General features: G+C 40.6%; 1 protein-coding gene across 50 annotated transcripts in view; it reads left to right on the top strand.

Annotated features, from left to right (window-relative positions):
* CLIP1 (CAP-Gly domain containing linker protein 1) overlaps positions 1-15,423 on the top strand; it is a 114,213-nt gene that overhangs the window by 27,976 nt on the left and 70,814 nt on the right. For all 50 annotated transcript variants that reach the window (XM_070220313.1, XM_070220303.1, XM_070220287.1 and 47 more), the window contains 2 exons: positions 3,643-3,835; positions 5,925-6,496. In XM_070220313.1, the coding sequence (XP_070076414.1) occupies positions 3,751-3,835; positions 5,925-6,496 (657 nt within the window). In that variant the 5' untranslated portion in view covers positions 3,643-3,750. The remainder of the gene's footprint in view (positions 1-3,642; positions 3,836-5,924; positions 6,497-15,423) is intronic.

Here is a 15,423-nt window from a genome sequence, read left to right as displayed (position 1 = left end):
TGCTTCTTGGCCAGATGACTTTAGGCAGCAGGTCATTTAACAGATGAGGAAATACACGTGTTAATTTCTGAGATGTTCCTTCGCTTAAGGACAAAGAATAATTGTAGCTAATCCATAGTATTGAAAGGCTCAAATGGGATAATAATATGCATAAAAAGTATTTCTAAATTATAACCTTGTGTGTTATGGTCCTTACATTTTGAAAAGGGGGAGGAAGAAGGGTAGTTTGTCTTATTTGAGGTCCAAAACTCTTGATTCCGTGAGCACAAGCATCAAAAATTAAAATATGCTCAGTGTATAGTGAGGCGAGAACATCTTTTTTTTCTTTTGCATGTATTTTGGAATTGATTAGTTTCAACGTAACATTCACTGACCTTGAAACATTATGCAGAAATGTTGTTTCTTGGTCATTACATTTTGTGGGTAACCATGACCAAGACTTTGATCTTTTGTTTCTCAGTGAATTGATTTTTTAGAGCAAGCCTGACATGCCATTCATTAATAATGCATGAAGAAGAATCTTAAATTGGAAGATTTAGAAAACCAACATTGGTGTTGTTTCTCCTAATTCTTTTACTGAGACAAACTAGACTTTTCTCCTTCATTAAATCTTGGTCACAGTTCCCTGCTTTCGGATTCAAGTAACTCAGATGGACTGAGAGCCTGAAGCAGGAAGATTAGACAACAGAAGTCATAGATTTTGAGTTTGTGACCATTCTTAGGTTCCTAATAAGCACTTGCCTCTGTTTCTTAGGCTGAGGCTTTTAGATGGTCAGATTTTTGTGTGCTTAGGTTTGAAACTGGCTGAGGCTTGCCTAGTTGCTTATTGTGGTAGTTTTCAAAATTTCTCTTTAGGGAGGAGTGCTTGACCTGAGCCCAAGAATTCGCAGTGAAATATTTTAAGAAATACTTCATCCTCTCTTCTTGCCCTCGTAATAGCTTTTCCAGGACTATTGTGCCCCCTCTGTCTGTTCTCTTCTTACCTACCTGACCCTTGTCACTTTATGGTGTTGGAGCAGAGTGAAGAGTAGGCGAGACATTACAAGACCCCACGGTAATTTCTGTGCTTAGCCTATCCCCATCCTCAAACTTTTTGGACATGTAAATAGCTTTTCTCAGCTGAGTTTAGAGGGGACTCAGCCAGTCCCTTCTATCTGTCTAAGGCAGTAGCAAGAGCAAGTAATTTTGCTTGCAACTTACAGGCTGTGTATGGTGAGGGTCTGACAGTAAAGCAAGTGGTTTCAAACCCGACTCTGGATCAGAACCACTTGACCTGGCACACAGACTCCCACACCCACTGCCCCCGTCGTGGCAGTGATAATGATGGTGGTAGTAGTCAGCAGTATATTAATAGTCAGGATTGGCAACTACTGTCTTCAGGTACACGGCAGTTCTTTCTCTGCTAATCACAGTCTGCCCCTAGACCACGCAGTTTACCTTTGGCATTTTTTTAAACACCTTGTTTAAAAGGTGCTTGGGGGCCGGCTCTGTGGCCGAGTGGTTAAGTTCACGTGCTCCGCTTCAGTGGCCCAGGGTTTCGCCGGTTCAGATCCTGGGCACGGACGTGGCACTGCTCAAAAGGCCATGCTGAGGCGGTGTCCCACATGGTGCAACTAGAAGGACCCACAACTACAATATACCACTATGTACCAAGGGGCTTTGGGGAGAAAAAGGAAAAATAAAACCTTTAAAAAAAAAAGGTGCTTGGACCCTCTTAGGAACTGTGGGGAGCCTGCAGAGTGAGTATAATGAGGCAACTGTCTTGGTTTGGTTTCCGTTCAGTCTGATTATCTTTGAGTAGAAAAACTTACGTGGCTGTATTCGTTTGCTAGGGCTGCCATAACGAATTACCACAAACTGGGTGGCTTAAAACAGCAGAAGTTTGTTCTCTCGCAATTCTGGAGGCCAGAGGCCCAAAAGCAAGAGGCCAGTGGGATTGGTTCTCTCTGGAGCTCTGAGAGAATCCTTCTCATCCTCTCTCCTAGTTTCACCTTTAGACACATCACTGCAGCCTCTGCCTCCATCTTGACATGACCTCTCCTCTGTGTGTTCTCCTCTTCTAATAAGGACACTTGTCATTGGATTTAGGGCCTGCCCAGGTAATCCAAGATGATCTCATCTCAAGATCCTTAACTGATTTACATCTGCAAAGACTCTTTTTCCGAATAAGGTCACATTCTCACATTTGCAGGTTCCAGATGGACATATGTTTGGGGAGGCCACTGATCAACCCACTACAGGGACCATAGCAGGCTCCTCTGTCAACCCTGGCCAGATCGTTTGCTGATGCTTGGCATTGCTCTTCAGAGAGGGTGAGAGTGAGGTCTGTGCTTCACCATGCCGGCTGTACTAGTGGAGAAAAATGCAAACACAGTCATTTGAGAGAGTCAGTAAATGGCATTTTTCTCTTTGAATTGTTCTGTTTTTATGTCTAGAAATATCTTATCATATGCTAAAATCCCAAGGTCTTCCTCCTCACTTAAAAAGAATATGACAGGATACTATTTTGCTTGAGCCCAGAAATTATAGATTCATACCTGGTCTTGAGTAAATCAGAAGTTTATTGTGTTTCTGTAGACAAAACAAAGATAATTTTCTTTCAGCACTTTCCAGATATGGCTTTTTCTTATGGAGTTTGAGCTCTTCTCTAGTTTAACATTTATATGATTTTATATTGAGTATTGCATAATTCTGTGGATTTAAAAAAATGCACAGTTAATATAGGCTTGTGGTTATAAAACTTAAGCAATATAGAAGTGTATGAAGTAGAAACTGAAAACTCCTTTCTCTTCCTCCCATTAAGTTAGATGCACATTGTTTCTGGACCCGCTTCTATGGATTGTGTGGTTTTTTAGGCACTATACAGAGCTGGTGTTATTAGATACTATGAAAAAAAGTAAATAGATTGCTAGTCTTAGCTACTTGTCTTTAGAATAGTAAATTGCTTTTAAATCCATTTGAGCAGCATCTTCATGTTTTGTTCTATTTTGGGTTTTTTTGGTGAGGAAATTGGCCCTGAGCTACCATCCATTGCCAATCTTCCTCTTTTTATTGCTTGAGGAAGATTAGCTCTGAGCTGACCTCTGTGCCAGTCTTCCTCTACTCTGTATGTGGGATGCTGCCACAGCATGGCTGATGAGGGGAGGAGGTCTGTGCCTGGGATCCAAACCTGCGAACCTGGGCTACTAAAGCAGAGCATGCAGAACTTGAACTACTCGGCCATGTGGCTGGCCCCCTGTTGTTTTTAATATGTAAAGTTTTCTAAGTACCTAGGTTCAGTGTGGAGATGGTTTATTATCATATATAAGGGAAATTTTAGTCTGTGAAAACTACTTTTATTTTTTATTATTTATTTTTTTCCTTTTTCTCCCCAAAGCCCCCCAGTACATAGTTGTATATTTTTAGTTGTGGGTCCTTCTAGTTGTGGCATGTGGGACGCTGCCTCAGCATGGCCTGATGAGTGGTGCCATGTCTGTGCCCAGGATCTGAACCAGCGAAACACCCTGGGCCACCGAAGCGGAGCGCGCAAACTTAACCACTTGGCCATTGGGCTGGCCCTGAAAGCTACTTTAATAATAACTGTTGTTTCTACTTTCTTTCTCCTATAGATTCTAAACTCTTTTTATATTTTTCTATTTGCAGATTTAACCCAGAGACTGACTTCACCATAGAAACACCCACAGTTGTATCAATGGTTTGGGAAAGATAGTGGCAACAGGCAAAGGAAAACAGCTCTGAGAAACTGAGACAATGAGTTTGCTGAAACCAAGTGGGCTTAAGGCCCCTACCAAGATCCTTAAGCCTGGGAGCACAACCTTGAAGACGCCAGCTGCCGGTAGTGCTTTGTGTTTTTCCTTAATAGCAAATAAATTATACTGCTATTTGAAGACTTTAACCTGAAAACTTTAAAAAGACCATCTTAAAAAAACTTCATATTCTTGAAAATATTTGGAAAAGTTTTAATTAAAAGACATAGATTTTTACATATAGAAGTCTTAGTCAATGAAGAGTTTACTTTTTTGTAGGTTATCTTTTTAATTTAACTTAGTTGATTTAGTGTAAGGTCCTAAAATAATTGTCAAGTTAAGTAACTTCGGTATTTGATCCCTACAGTGTTAAGGTATTTCTTTCGGTTTTTACCCCATGTATTTTCCTGAACTCATCAGGACCTTTCTCCTTGGGGTTTAGGGACATGTAGAGAAAAAAAAGACTAGTCTGGCTTAAAAAATTTATTGACACTAATTGACCTGAGAGTCGGCCATTGGCGTCAATGGAGCAGGTGGTGCCATGGTTCAAGTCTGACTCGTGAGGGAACGCTTCCCCATTCTACAGATGAACCCAGCCCCTTCATCATCTTCAGCAACCTATTCCTCATCTGTTTTCCATCTCTTCCCCAACAGTACTTGGCACACATTAGATTTTTTTTTAAGAGTAAGGCAGCTTATTAATACTAAAACTTATATGCTTAAAAGGAAATAATTGTCAAGGAATTTGAGGCGCTTTTATAAAGATTGTTTTTCAGAAATTCATGCTTAAAGCATCCTGTGAAGAAGATGTACAAAGTTAGAACAGACTCTGAAAAACCAAATGGGCTGACCCTGTCCTTGGCAGGTTATTATTTGTTCTCAGAGTGTTTACTCTTCTTCTAAAAACAAAACAAAAAAACTTCCACACGTGGAAACTCCACAGTTTCCCTTTCTGTGTGGGGTAAAGAGATGTTCAGCACCATCTCTAGTCTGGCTAGACCACTCTGCTTCATCGTTGGCTCTGTCTGTTGATCAGGCCTTAGGCCGGACAAGTGTCACCTCCTCCAGGAGACCCTTCCTGACTGCTCTGCCCAAGGGAACTGTCTCCTCCACAACACTTAGACCACCTGAAATCACCTGGTGTGTCTCTTGACTGACTTTCTCCCCACCTTTAGACTCTGAGCTCTATAAGGGTATGGACTGTGCTGTCCTGCTTTGTCTCCAACAAAGAGCAATGCCTGGGACTAGTTCCTGAGTGGTAGGAGCTCAAAAAATGTGTGCAGCATGAATAAATACATTATCTCATTTAAAAACCCTCAAGATAGATAATACTTTCCCCTTACAGATAAAGGAATTCTACTCAGAGAGGTCGTGTAACATCCTAAGATCACGATATGTCTAGTAAATGGTAGAGCAACTAAGAATGTGGGCTTTCTTTGCCAATTCACACTAAATGTTTAATACATCCTTTCTGGGTGAATGCATGAATGCATTTCCAGTGTAAATATCACATTTCTGGCAAAATTTAACTCTGTCTTTACCATAGAGTAGAGATTGCACAAAGTCGTCTTACCTTAACAGGGAGTTTGACCAGATGCTATCTTTTTTTCCTTGCTGTGATTTCCATTTCTGCTGGCAAAGGAACAGGGTTTATTTGGTAGTCTTAGGATGCTGATGGTAGGGTCTGCAGCACTGAATCCCCTCTTCCATCAAGCCTAATTGTGAATCTGTGGTTAGATGGTCCAGGTCTTGTCAGCTTTTATTGACCACTCAAATGTGGCAATAGAGCCCATCTCAGTGGATCTGAATGGGTATTTGCTCATGATGTGCAGGGTCAGGGGTGGAGTAAAGAATGAAATCAGACTTATATTAGAAACTCTGAGAAAAGGACTAGTTTTTTTCATTTTGACTTCTTCCAATCTTAACTGCAAATAAGAATTAAATCTCACCAGCTCATGGAGTTTCAACAGCATTGAAAATGGTAGTGATGGATCAAATACTTTTTGCCTCCTTGCTAAAGAAAAAGAGAAGAAAGAAGAAGGAAAAACAGAACGTCTCTCGAGGAGTCGTGGCTGCTCCTGTTGTTTTTGGCTTTCTCTGGTTTATTTTGTTTTAAGTTAGGTGTTAGCTGCTTAAATGTGAAATGGAGTCTCTTCTGATCCTTGCTTCTGTTTTCAGTTGCAGCTCCAGTAGAAAAAGTAATATCCAGTGAAAAAGCATCCAGCAGTCCATCTTCTGAGACACAAGAAGAGTTCGTGGATGACTTTCGAGTTGGGGAGCGAGTTTGGGTCAATGGAAATAAGCCTGGGTTTATCCAGTTTCTGGGAGAAACCCAGTTTGCACCAGGCCAGTGGGCCGGGATTGTTTTAGATGAACCCATAGGCAAGAATGATGGTTCAGTGGCAGGAGTTCGGTATTTCCAGTGTGAGCCTTTAAAGGGCATATTCACCCGACCTTCAAAGTTGACAAGGAAGGTGCAGGCAGAAGATGAAGCTAACGGCCTGCAGACAACTCATGCTTCCAGAGCAACTTCGCCTTTGTCCACTTCTGCAGCCAGCATGATGTCCTCCACCTCAGCCACGCCCTCAAATATTCCCCATAAATCATCCCAGCCAGCACCAAAGGAACCTTCAGCTACATCTCAGATCAGCAACCTTACGAAAACTGCCAGTGAATCTATCTCCAACCTTTCGGAGGCTGGCTCAATCAAGAAAGGAGAAAGAGAGCTCAAAATTGGAGACAGAGTACTGGTGAGTCCAGAAACCTTCTAAGGTCATTATGTTGAACTCTGAGATATAATCACTGATGAGTGATTCAAATACATGCAGGCTCAGAGTCTGTTCTGGAGAGATGACCACTCATTTATAGAGAAATTAATCAGTTTTTCTAGTTGCTCAGTGTATGTGTAAACATGGAATAAAGTAGAAACTGGCTATGTAGTTTGAACATGGTATGAACAGAGGTTTGCAATGGTAGCAATTTTTCTCATTGATGAAAATTTAAAGCTTTACTATTTCACTCTTTCAGCACTTTAGACAGTTCAGTTCAAGGCATGAAGTTTGTCAGAAATCTTTAACCCTGTGCTCTTTCAGTTTCCTTCTATCTGTTCAACAGCTGTAAAATTCCCTTGGACCTGGTGGCTTCCAGTAATATAATAGGAAAACAGAGTAGCTGTTGGTCCTAAGAGTGTACCATGTGTCTTATTTAATGTGTCAACAGTGTTACGGAGAAACCCCCGTAGAACTGATACGGAAATGGAGGCTCTCGAAAGTGGTCACTTGTCCAAGTTTTGCAACCTGAAGAGTGGTGTATCTGCAGTTTAAATTTAGGTATTTTTACTTGAGAGCCTGTTGTGTAGAGCTGATGATCGAGAGTATGATTTTACATTTGGAAGTATTCTGTATGATTTTGTTATCTTACAGATAAAGAAGCTTTAGCCCAGAGAAATGCAGTGACTACCTGCAGTCACTATAGTGAGTTCATGCAGGTTTTAGAGCTAGAGCTTGGGATTTCTGTCTGCAGTCTCGTAGCATCATGAATCCAGGAGGCTGCACATAACTGTGGGAGCCCTTGAATGCCTGTTACTTTCAAGGGCTTCCTGCTGGATCCCTTAGTTTCAAGGTCAGTAGGTTCTCTCCAACTACAATAATCATGAATTTCAAAGTTTGATGCTTCAGAACTTTGCTTTCAGAGCATTCTTCAGACAGCATTTCAGGACTATGCCGCTTAATTTATATCTTGTTTGTTTAGCTAATACTCACGTGCTATACCAATTTTGAATTTGGCACAACTGCTCTTTTGTTGCAACAAAGGTTTTTTGTTTTTTTTTTTTAAGATTTAATTTTTCTCCCAAAGCCCCCCGGTACATAGTTGTGTATTTTTAGTTGTGGGTCCTTCTAGTTGTGGCATGTGGGATGCCGCCTCAGCATGGCTTGATGAGTGGTGCTGTGGCCGCGCCCAGGATTCGAACTGGTGAAGCCCTGGGCCACTGAAGCAGAGCCCGTGAACTTAACAACTTGGCCACGGCCCCGCAACAAAGGTTTTTTTTGCCTCAGGCCATATAGCTATGTGTACATTTATCACTGTCTTCTTGTTCTCAGTTTCTGTTGTTTCTGCTTTAACATGCTGCTCTGTTTAATAGAAATCTTTGACTTAGAAATTTAAGACGTTTACTTCAAAATTAATTTATTAAGGAAATTAGATTTAGAAATGTAAAATCCTAAGGGAAGTAAGATCATTAGATCCTTGTTATGTGAGGATTGGTCTAGAATTTTCCCAGCACCCCCACAGTGCCCTCATGGTTCCTGCCGTGCTGAACTCGTGCAGAGAGGGCAGAGTTCAGCCTGCCTTCTCCATGCACCTTGCCCTATATTACTTCAGTTCTTCCTCTGATGGCAGGAAGAGCAGGAAAGGGGGTTTCTGCATTAGGTGTGATGTTCAGCCATTGATCTCTGTAAGATCCAAAGATAGGAGCTCCTGAGATATGCAGGTGTCAGGCACTGATGTCTTGAGGAAGGCAGTCAGGGCTTGGAGAGGCTTCCCCTCGTCACCTCTCCCCCCACCTATGCTTCTAGTCACCATTGGGATGAATCAGCTGTACTGTGAGCTGTGCTGATTTTGGTAATATCTGGATCCTTGAGGACGGTGAGTCAGAGTTGCTTATAACAAACCCAGTTGTGTCCTTCGCATCTCTCTCTCTGGCTTCTTTGTCGCCATTTGTCCTCATCAATATGACATGGATCTTACTAGTTGAAGATTGCTTTGGTCTGTCCTATGTGATGAGCTTCTTTGGGTTGTTGCTGTGGTCACTTGACTTTCAGAGACATACCTCTTTCCAGACTAGGAATCCCTGGGGTAACTAATCACTCTTGAATGTTTTTGAGATGGTCTTGCTGCGTTTTTGGGTATATTTGGGACTTCAAGGATGTGATGTCTGAGAAACCTAGCTGTTCTGTTTCAACATGGTTGTCTCTGTGTCTGAATTGTAAGCTGTATGATGAATTCTTAGCTTATGACCATATATGAGAAGGAGACTTTTTAGCCTTTTATTTATTTATTTTTGAGGAAGTTTAGCCCTGAGCTAACATCTGCCGCCAATCCTCTGCTTTTTTTGCTGAGGAAGACTGGCCCTGAGCTAACACCGTGCCCGTCTTCCTCTACTTTATATGTGGGATACCTACCACAGCATGGCTTGCCAAGCGGTGCCATGTCTGCACCTGGGATCTGAACCGGCGAACCCTGGGCCGCCGAAGCGAAACGTGTGCACTTAACTGCTGCGCCACTGGGCCAGCCCCTAGCCTTTTATTTTTAAGTGACAAGCTTTCTCTTTCTATGAGCTGCTCCCAGGGATCTTACACTGAGAATCTTATACTGTAAATCTGTAAGTCTTCTGGATACTGGAAAAAAAAAAGTCTGCCTGATAATTTAAAAATATCTCTATGCATAAGATTTATTTTGCTTGTGTTTGAACCTTAAATAAGTACAATTCATCCAGTATGTATTTTTTTGTGTCTTTCTTCATTTGTTCAACATTATGTTTGTGAGATTTCTCAATAACGTGTAAACTTAAAACACACATAGTGGGGTCATATTATATATACACCATTTCACAATATACTTTGATAGATTTGGGGCATTTCTGTGCTAGTAAATACAACTATCCATGAAAATAATAAGCTGCTATTTGGTATCACACTGTTTGGAAGTTCAGTACCTAATCTAATCATAGACATTTAGCTTGTTTCCATCCTTTTCCCTACAAATGAAATTTCTGAGTCAAAGAGTATATAAATATTTAAAATTGTAATAGATATTGCCAAATTAAAAGCAAAAAAGCCATTTTTTTGTTCCCACAAACAGTGTACAAGTATGCTCTTTCTAAAAATTTGATTTCTTCTATTTTTCTAGATCCTCCTACCAGTGACTTAGAACCCCCGAATCTATGAGTCTGGTTGCGACGCTGCACTTACATTTGGCGTTTGTGTATCATCTGGCTGAAGGAGTTTCTTGGATTCTCTTTGGGTGGGGGGTGCTCTGAGGAAGCTGTTCTTTACCATGGCCTCTCCTTACCTTGATTGCTGATACAGTAGTTACTAGTAGAAGGATCTGTCATTTTGTACGGCCCAAAGTTGAGAAGACTCCAGATGTTCACATTAGGTTAAAAACTCTTTCTGGAGGCCTCAGCTGAATGTGGAGATCTTTTCCAGCTGGTAGGTTTTACTTAGCCTAATTCCTTTGCAGTGAGGATCGCTGCAGATTTGAATTATTTTTTCTGATTTTAGTTTGGATTTTTTTTCATTTGCAGTTTCCACAAGCCTTAAATCTGACTCAGCATAGCCTTGTAGGATTGCCGGGAAGGAAATGCAGAGAACCTTGCACTACTAATGGGAAGCTGGACTTGGCAGCTTCCTGCTATTTGTGCACAGCCAGATTCAGTAGTCAAATCTTAGCAGTTCGTAGTCAATGTTGATGCTCCTCTTCCTGCTCACTGCTTTCAGTTGTGAGAGGGTGGAATCCTAAGTGTGCTTTTCGCATGTCTACTTTTGAGGTGTGGGAATGCATGAAATAATCCACCCACCCGTCGCATTTCATGTCTTTGGCGTCACTCTCCATCTTCCTCCAGTCCTGTGGACCTGCGCGGCCTTGAATTAAGCCATCATCACCTTTGCCTGGACTTCCACACTGTTGTCCATTTAAGTTGTACATCTGATTATGCTGTTCCCCTGCATAAAACCCTTCGTGGTGCCCTGTCTGCCTATAGCAGCGGTTTTGTTTTCACACTGCTGGAGAGTTTTCTACAGGGCTCAGTAACTGGGCACTTGCTGATTAGTGTGAAATGAGGGTTCATTTTGCAAACCTAAGCCTGTGTCTTAACCCAGAGGTATCAAAGCTGGTATCTCTCCAGCCTTGAGAACTGTGCGGAGGCCCCTGGGGCTTGCGAGTTTCTGGGGGGGAAGAGGCAGCTCACTCTATCCTGCTTTGGGGCTTGGGGCGAGGAAGGTCTGACCACTGCCCGGGCCTGAGTCTGTTGAAATGCCTGTTAGTACATCACGTCTTCTAACTTTTAATACTGCATTTGTGAATTCTTTAAACATCCTTGCAAAAATATGTTGAGCCTGAGACTCTTTGTAGTTTATGATCTTATGTAGATTAGAAAAGCAGACTTCGCTAATATCATTTTGGTTACGTGGAGTACTTTTTGATCTTAGTGCCACATAAGAAACTGACTCCGGTGATTAAATATTCTGCACTTTATCAACCCCAGGGCTAGTAGGGGTAGATGTTTCTTGGTTTTGTGTTAAATGTTTAAACAGTTAAAATCTATTTTTTAAAATGAAGTATTTGTGGAACCCTGGAAATATGTTTGCCTGAACTGCCTACTTTGAAAACCGTAACTGTAGAAAATACTGAGTTTTGTTTGCTTTTTTTGTTTCATTGGTGTTTTGAGGAGTTTGGGCAAATAATTTTTTATTTAAAGATTGGCACCTGAGCTGACATCTGTTGCCAGTCTTCCTTTTTTCTTTTTTCTTCTTCTTCTCCCCAAACTGCCCCCCCCCCCCCAGTACATAGTTGTATATTCTAGTTGTGCCTCTGATTGTGCTATGTGGGACGCCACCTCAGCATGGCCTGATGAGCAGTGCCATGTCCGCACCCAGGATCTGGACCGGCGAAACCCTGGGCCGCCGAAGCTGAGCGCATGAACTTGGCCACGAGGTGACCCCAACATGTAGTTTTTAATGTCTGTCTTCTTTCACTTAGCCTAATGTTTTGAGATTCAGCATGTTATATTTCCTTTTTTTTTAATGACTGAATATATTTCATTTTATAGACATGCCTCATCTTATCCAGTTTTATTTATTTATTTAATTAGGTGAAATTTTTTTTAAAAGGAATTCATGCTCATAGTTTAAAATGTCAAATATTTGGTGCTTGCAGTCTTATATTAAGCAATTCTGTGCCCACTCTCTGAGGTAACAGATTAACCCTTTCCCTTTTTTTTTTTTCTTATTTCTCGGTATTCTTGGGGTACTGGATCCTGAAGGAGTTAATATGTTTTTCAGAAGGCAAAATTAGTTTCAAGAGTTAAAGTCCAAGTTAAGCATAACTTTTTTTAATCTTTTAACCAGTGTCTTCATAATTGTCATCTTTTGTTTACCTGTTTGTTCTGGGGAGAGTTAAAGTTAGGGGAGAATATCTGTTATACGTCATCTGCTCTTGTCATATTAGTTTTTTAAGGGGGTTTACTTACCACTGTATATTATAGATTTGGAGACTCAAAATGATACTATAAAGAAGCCACCCCACAAAATTTAATTGCTCTCAAAATTCCTGTGAAATAATCCATTATTACCACTCATTGGATGTTTTATGGTTTTATAAAGCAAGGCATGGTGAGATTAAATGGCTTGTTTGGGACTTGATAATGAATAGATGGGAGAGTTCAGAGAGGGTTAAATGTTTCCTGTTTCCTGTTTGTGGACCCATTCATGAGTCCAGCAGAATTTATCAGTGTTCCTATTTTTCACAAGAGTTTAAAAGAAGAATATATGTTTCTGTTCCCACAGCATTTTTTAGAAACCTCTTAAAGTACTTATCACTTTTTACTGGAATTATTTGAATTTCTCTTTCCGTCAGTGGCCAACACTGTGTTCTGTTTATCTTTGTGTCCTAAGGGCCCAAGCACTCAAGAAATATATATTGAATGAATGAATGAGAATTTAAAAATCTGAGATTTGCTAAAGCATGAACATGGCTGGATTTTCCTTTAGTTGAGTTTCTAGTTTAGATTAACTTCTAATTTTGACTTAGGTTGACCACAGTGTTAGGAGTTATATGCTTGTTTTCTGAGAGTAAAGAAAATTAATGGTAGTAATTTATGTTTGCCATAGGAATCTATATTTCTGGTTCAATGTTGAAAATTTTTTTCTTTCATAATCTTGATATCTGCCCTTAAAACATAGATTTGAAAATTGTGGCTTCTACTTATTGTAAATGTACATATTAAGATTCTCTGGAACACGTGAGAAGTGTTTAAGTGAACTGTGAAATAAGCAGAAAAGCATTTGAGTGATTTTAGGACTTCCTGTGACTTTCTGTCTCTGTTGAAGATATTTTGAATAATTACTAATGATCTTTTAGAAGGGAAAGGAAAGCATATTGTCTGTTACATGAGTCAACAATTCCACGTTTGGTGGGAGAAGAAGTATAAGAAAACTGGCCATTCTAGGAACTAGTAATCATGCATTTCAAACAAACTTTGTGGCATGGTATTTTTTTCAGGGTAAATGTCTGTTACCTGCATTTAGAGAAATAGTTGCTAATCAGTTATTCGTGGTAATTTTTTATAAGGCTTCTGACCTGAATGAAGCCTGTGGTTTGCTTGGAGAATTTCCTGACCACAGCCTGTTAGACGCTTCTTGGAAAAACAATTGTCATGACAGTAACTTAGGCTCACCCCCAAAGAATTCAACAGATCTTCAGAGATTGCATCATCTTCAACTAATGTACTGTGTTTTGCTCGGATCATGTTGGTTAGACTGCTGCTCTGAATGCTGTGGTGTAGGAGGATGGAGAAGACTGAGCCAATTGTATATAGACAACTATTTGTAGATTCTGTGAATACCAGTAAGAGCGTTAAAAAGTCAAATGTGCCAGATCTAGAACTAGTACTCTTGTTAGTGTGGGCAAACTAACACATACTCTTACGCTGTCGGACACTGCGCTGAGCAATTTTGTGTGGATTATTTTATTTAATCCTCACAGAAGTCATATAATTATCCCCGTGTTACTTATGAGGAAGCTGAGATTTAGAAATTAAGCAACTTGCCTAGTTAATAGACAGAGATGGCATTTGAATGTGTCCAGCTTGAGAGCTCATGCTCTGTGTTAGCATATTTCTTCTTTGCCTGCTTCTGAGACATCAAATTCACCCTCAGCCATGGGATATCTTTTTCCTTTAGTTGGTTTACATGGAAAAGGGGCCGTTTCTATGTAGGTCCCAATGGAGAAGGTCACCTTTCATTTATGCAGCAAATCTGTGTCAAGTGCCTACCCTTCTCTGCTGGGCATTGCGTGTTGAAGTGCTGGACACAAGAGACTTGCTGCCATGGAGTTTTCTCCAACCTCCAGCTCTGTCTTTCCTCAGTGATGCCTGTCATGACACCAGGATGTTTCTGGAATGTCCTGGTGCTGCCTGCCCTCTGTCACTCCCTACATGCCCTCCCTGTCTAGAGTATCTTAAACCATAACTCCTTTAGGTCCTTAAATCAGTTTCACAAGAAGTTTCTCTTTTAGAGAAAATGTAGATAGCTTTGAGGCTTTAAAGTTTTCCATCTTACCAAAGAGTTAAACAAAGCTAAGGAAAAAATGTGTCATCCCAAACTCAAGGAAAGTGGTATTCAGGGAAAAATTAGAAACAAATATCTGGGGTCGGCCCCGTGGCCAAGTGGTTAAGTTCACATGCTCCACTTTGGTGGCCCAGGGTTTCGCTGGTTCAGATCCTGGTGCAGACATGGCACCGCTCATCAGGCCATGTTGAGGTGGCGTCCCACATAGCACGACTAGAAGGACTCACAAGTAAAAATATCAACTATGCATCGGGGGGCTTTGGGGAGAAAAAGGAAAAATAAAATCTTCAAAAAAAAAAAAGAAACAAATATCTTGAGTATGAAAAAGCAAGACATGGGGCCAGCCCAGTGGCGCAGCAGTTAAGTTCGCACATTCTGCTTTGGCAGCCTGGGGTTTGCCAGTTTGGATCCCGGATGCGGACATGGCACCGCTTGGCAAGCCATGCTGTGGTAGGCGTCCCACATATAAAGTAGAGGAACATGGGCATGGATGTTAGCTCAGGGCCAGTCTTCCTCAGCAAAAAGAGGAGGATTGGTGGCAGATGTTAGCTCAGGGCTAATCTTCCTCAAAAAAATTAATTAATTAAATAAATAAATAAAAAACAAGACAAAGGATGAACTTAGTATTGGTTTTAAGAAATTAGGAGGGAAAGAACAATAAACCAAAAGTAACAAAAAGGAAATAGTAAAGATAAAAAGTGAATTAAATTAAATAGAGAACATCACAAACAAAAGGGGAAAAACTTAAAAACTAGTTCCTTATAAAGATCAATAAGATTAATTACCTTCCCAAGGTAATCTAAGTTTAACGCAATCCCATTGTACATTTTTAAGAATTAGCCAAAATGATTTTTAAATTGGTTAAACAAATAAACCTACTTAACCTAAATGTCTATGAGTAGGGGCTGATTTAATAAACTGGGTGCATCCATACAGTGGAGTGACATGCACTTGTAAATGCAAAGAAGGAAGCTCTCCATGTCTTGATATGGAACAAAGCGAAGCACAGAGCAGTGCATGTAGTACACTGGCTTTAGTGTGAAAACAACAGGGAGGAATAAAAAGCCAAATTAGCCCTTGCTTTTGTATGCCTATGGGAATGCTGGGAGGCAGGACACACTGTAGATCAATAATAGTGGTTACACCTGTGATGGTGGGAGTAGGGCAGATAGGGGACAAGAGTTTAATAAGGGAGAGTCTTTCTTCGATACATATTTATATTTAAAATTTTTGAACCATGAGAATGTATTGATTATTCAAGAATTAATTTCAATTCATTACGTATAAAGAGGGTTTTTTTTAATCAGTAAGGAAAAGGTGAACATCCCAAA

The sequence above is a fragment of the Equus caballus genome, chromosome 8 (genome assembly GCF_041296265.1).
Source record: "Equus caballus isolate H_3958 breed thoroughbred chromosome 8, TB-T2T, whole genome shotgun sequence".
Lineage (NCBI taxonomy): Eukaryota > Metazoa > Chordata > Mammalia > Perissodactyla > Equidae > Equus > Equus caballus.
Note: the sequence above shows the minus strand (reverse complement) of the source record. Positions and strands in the feature narration are given on the sequence as shown.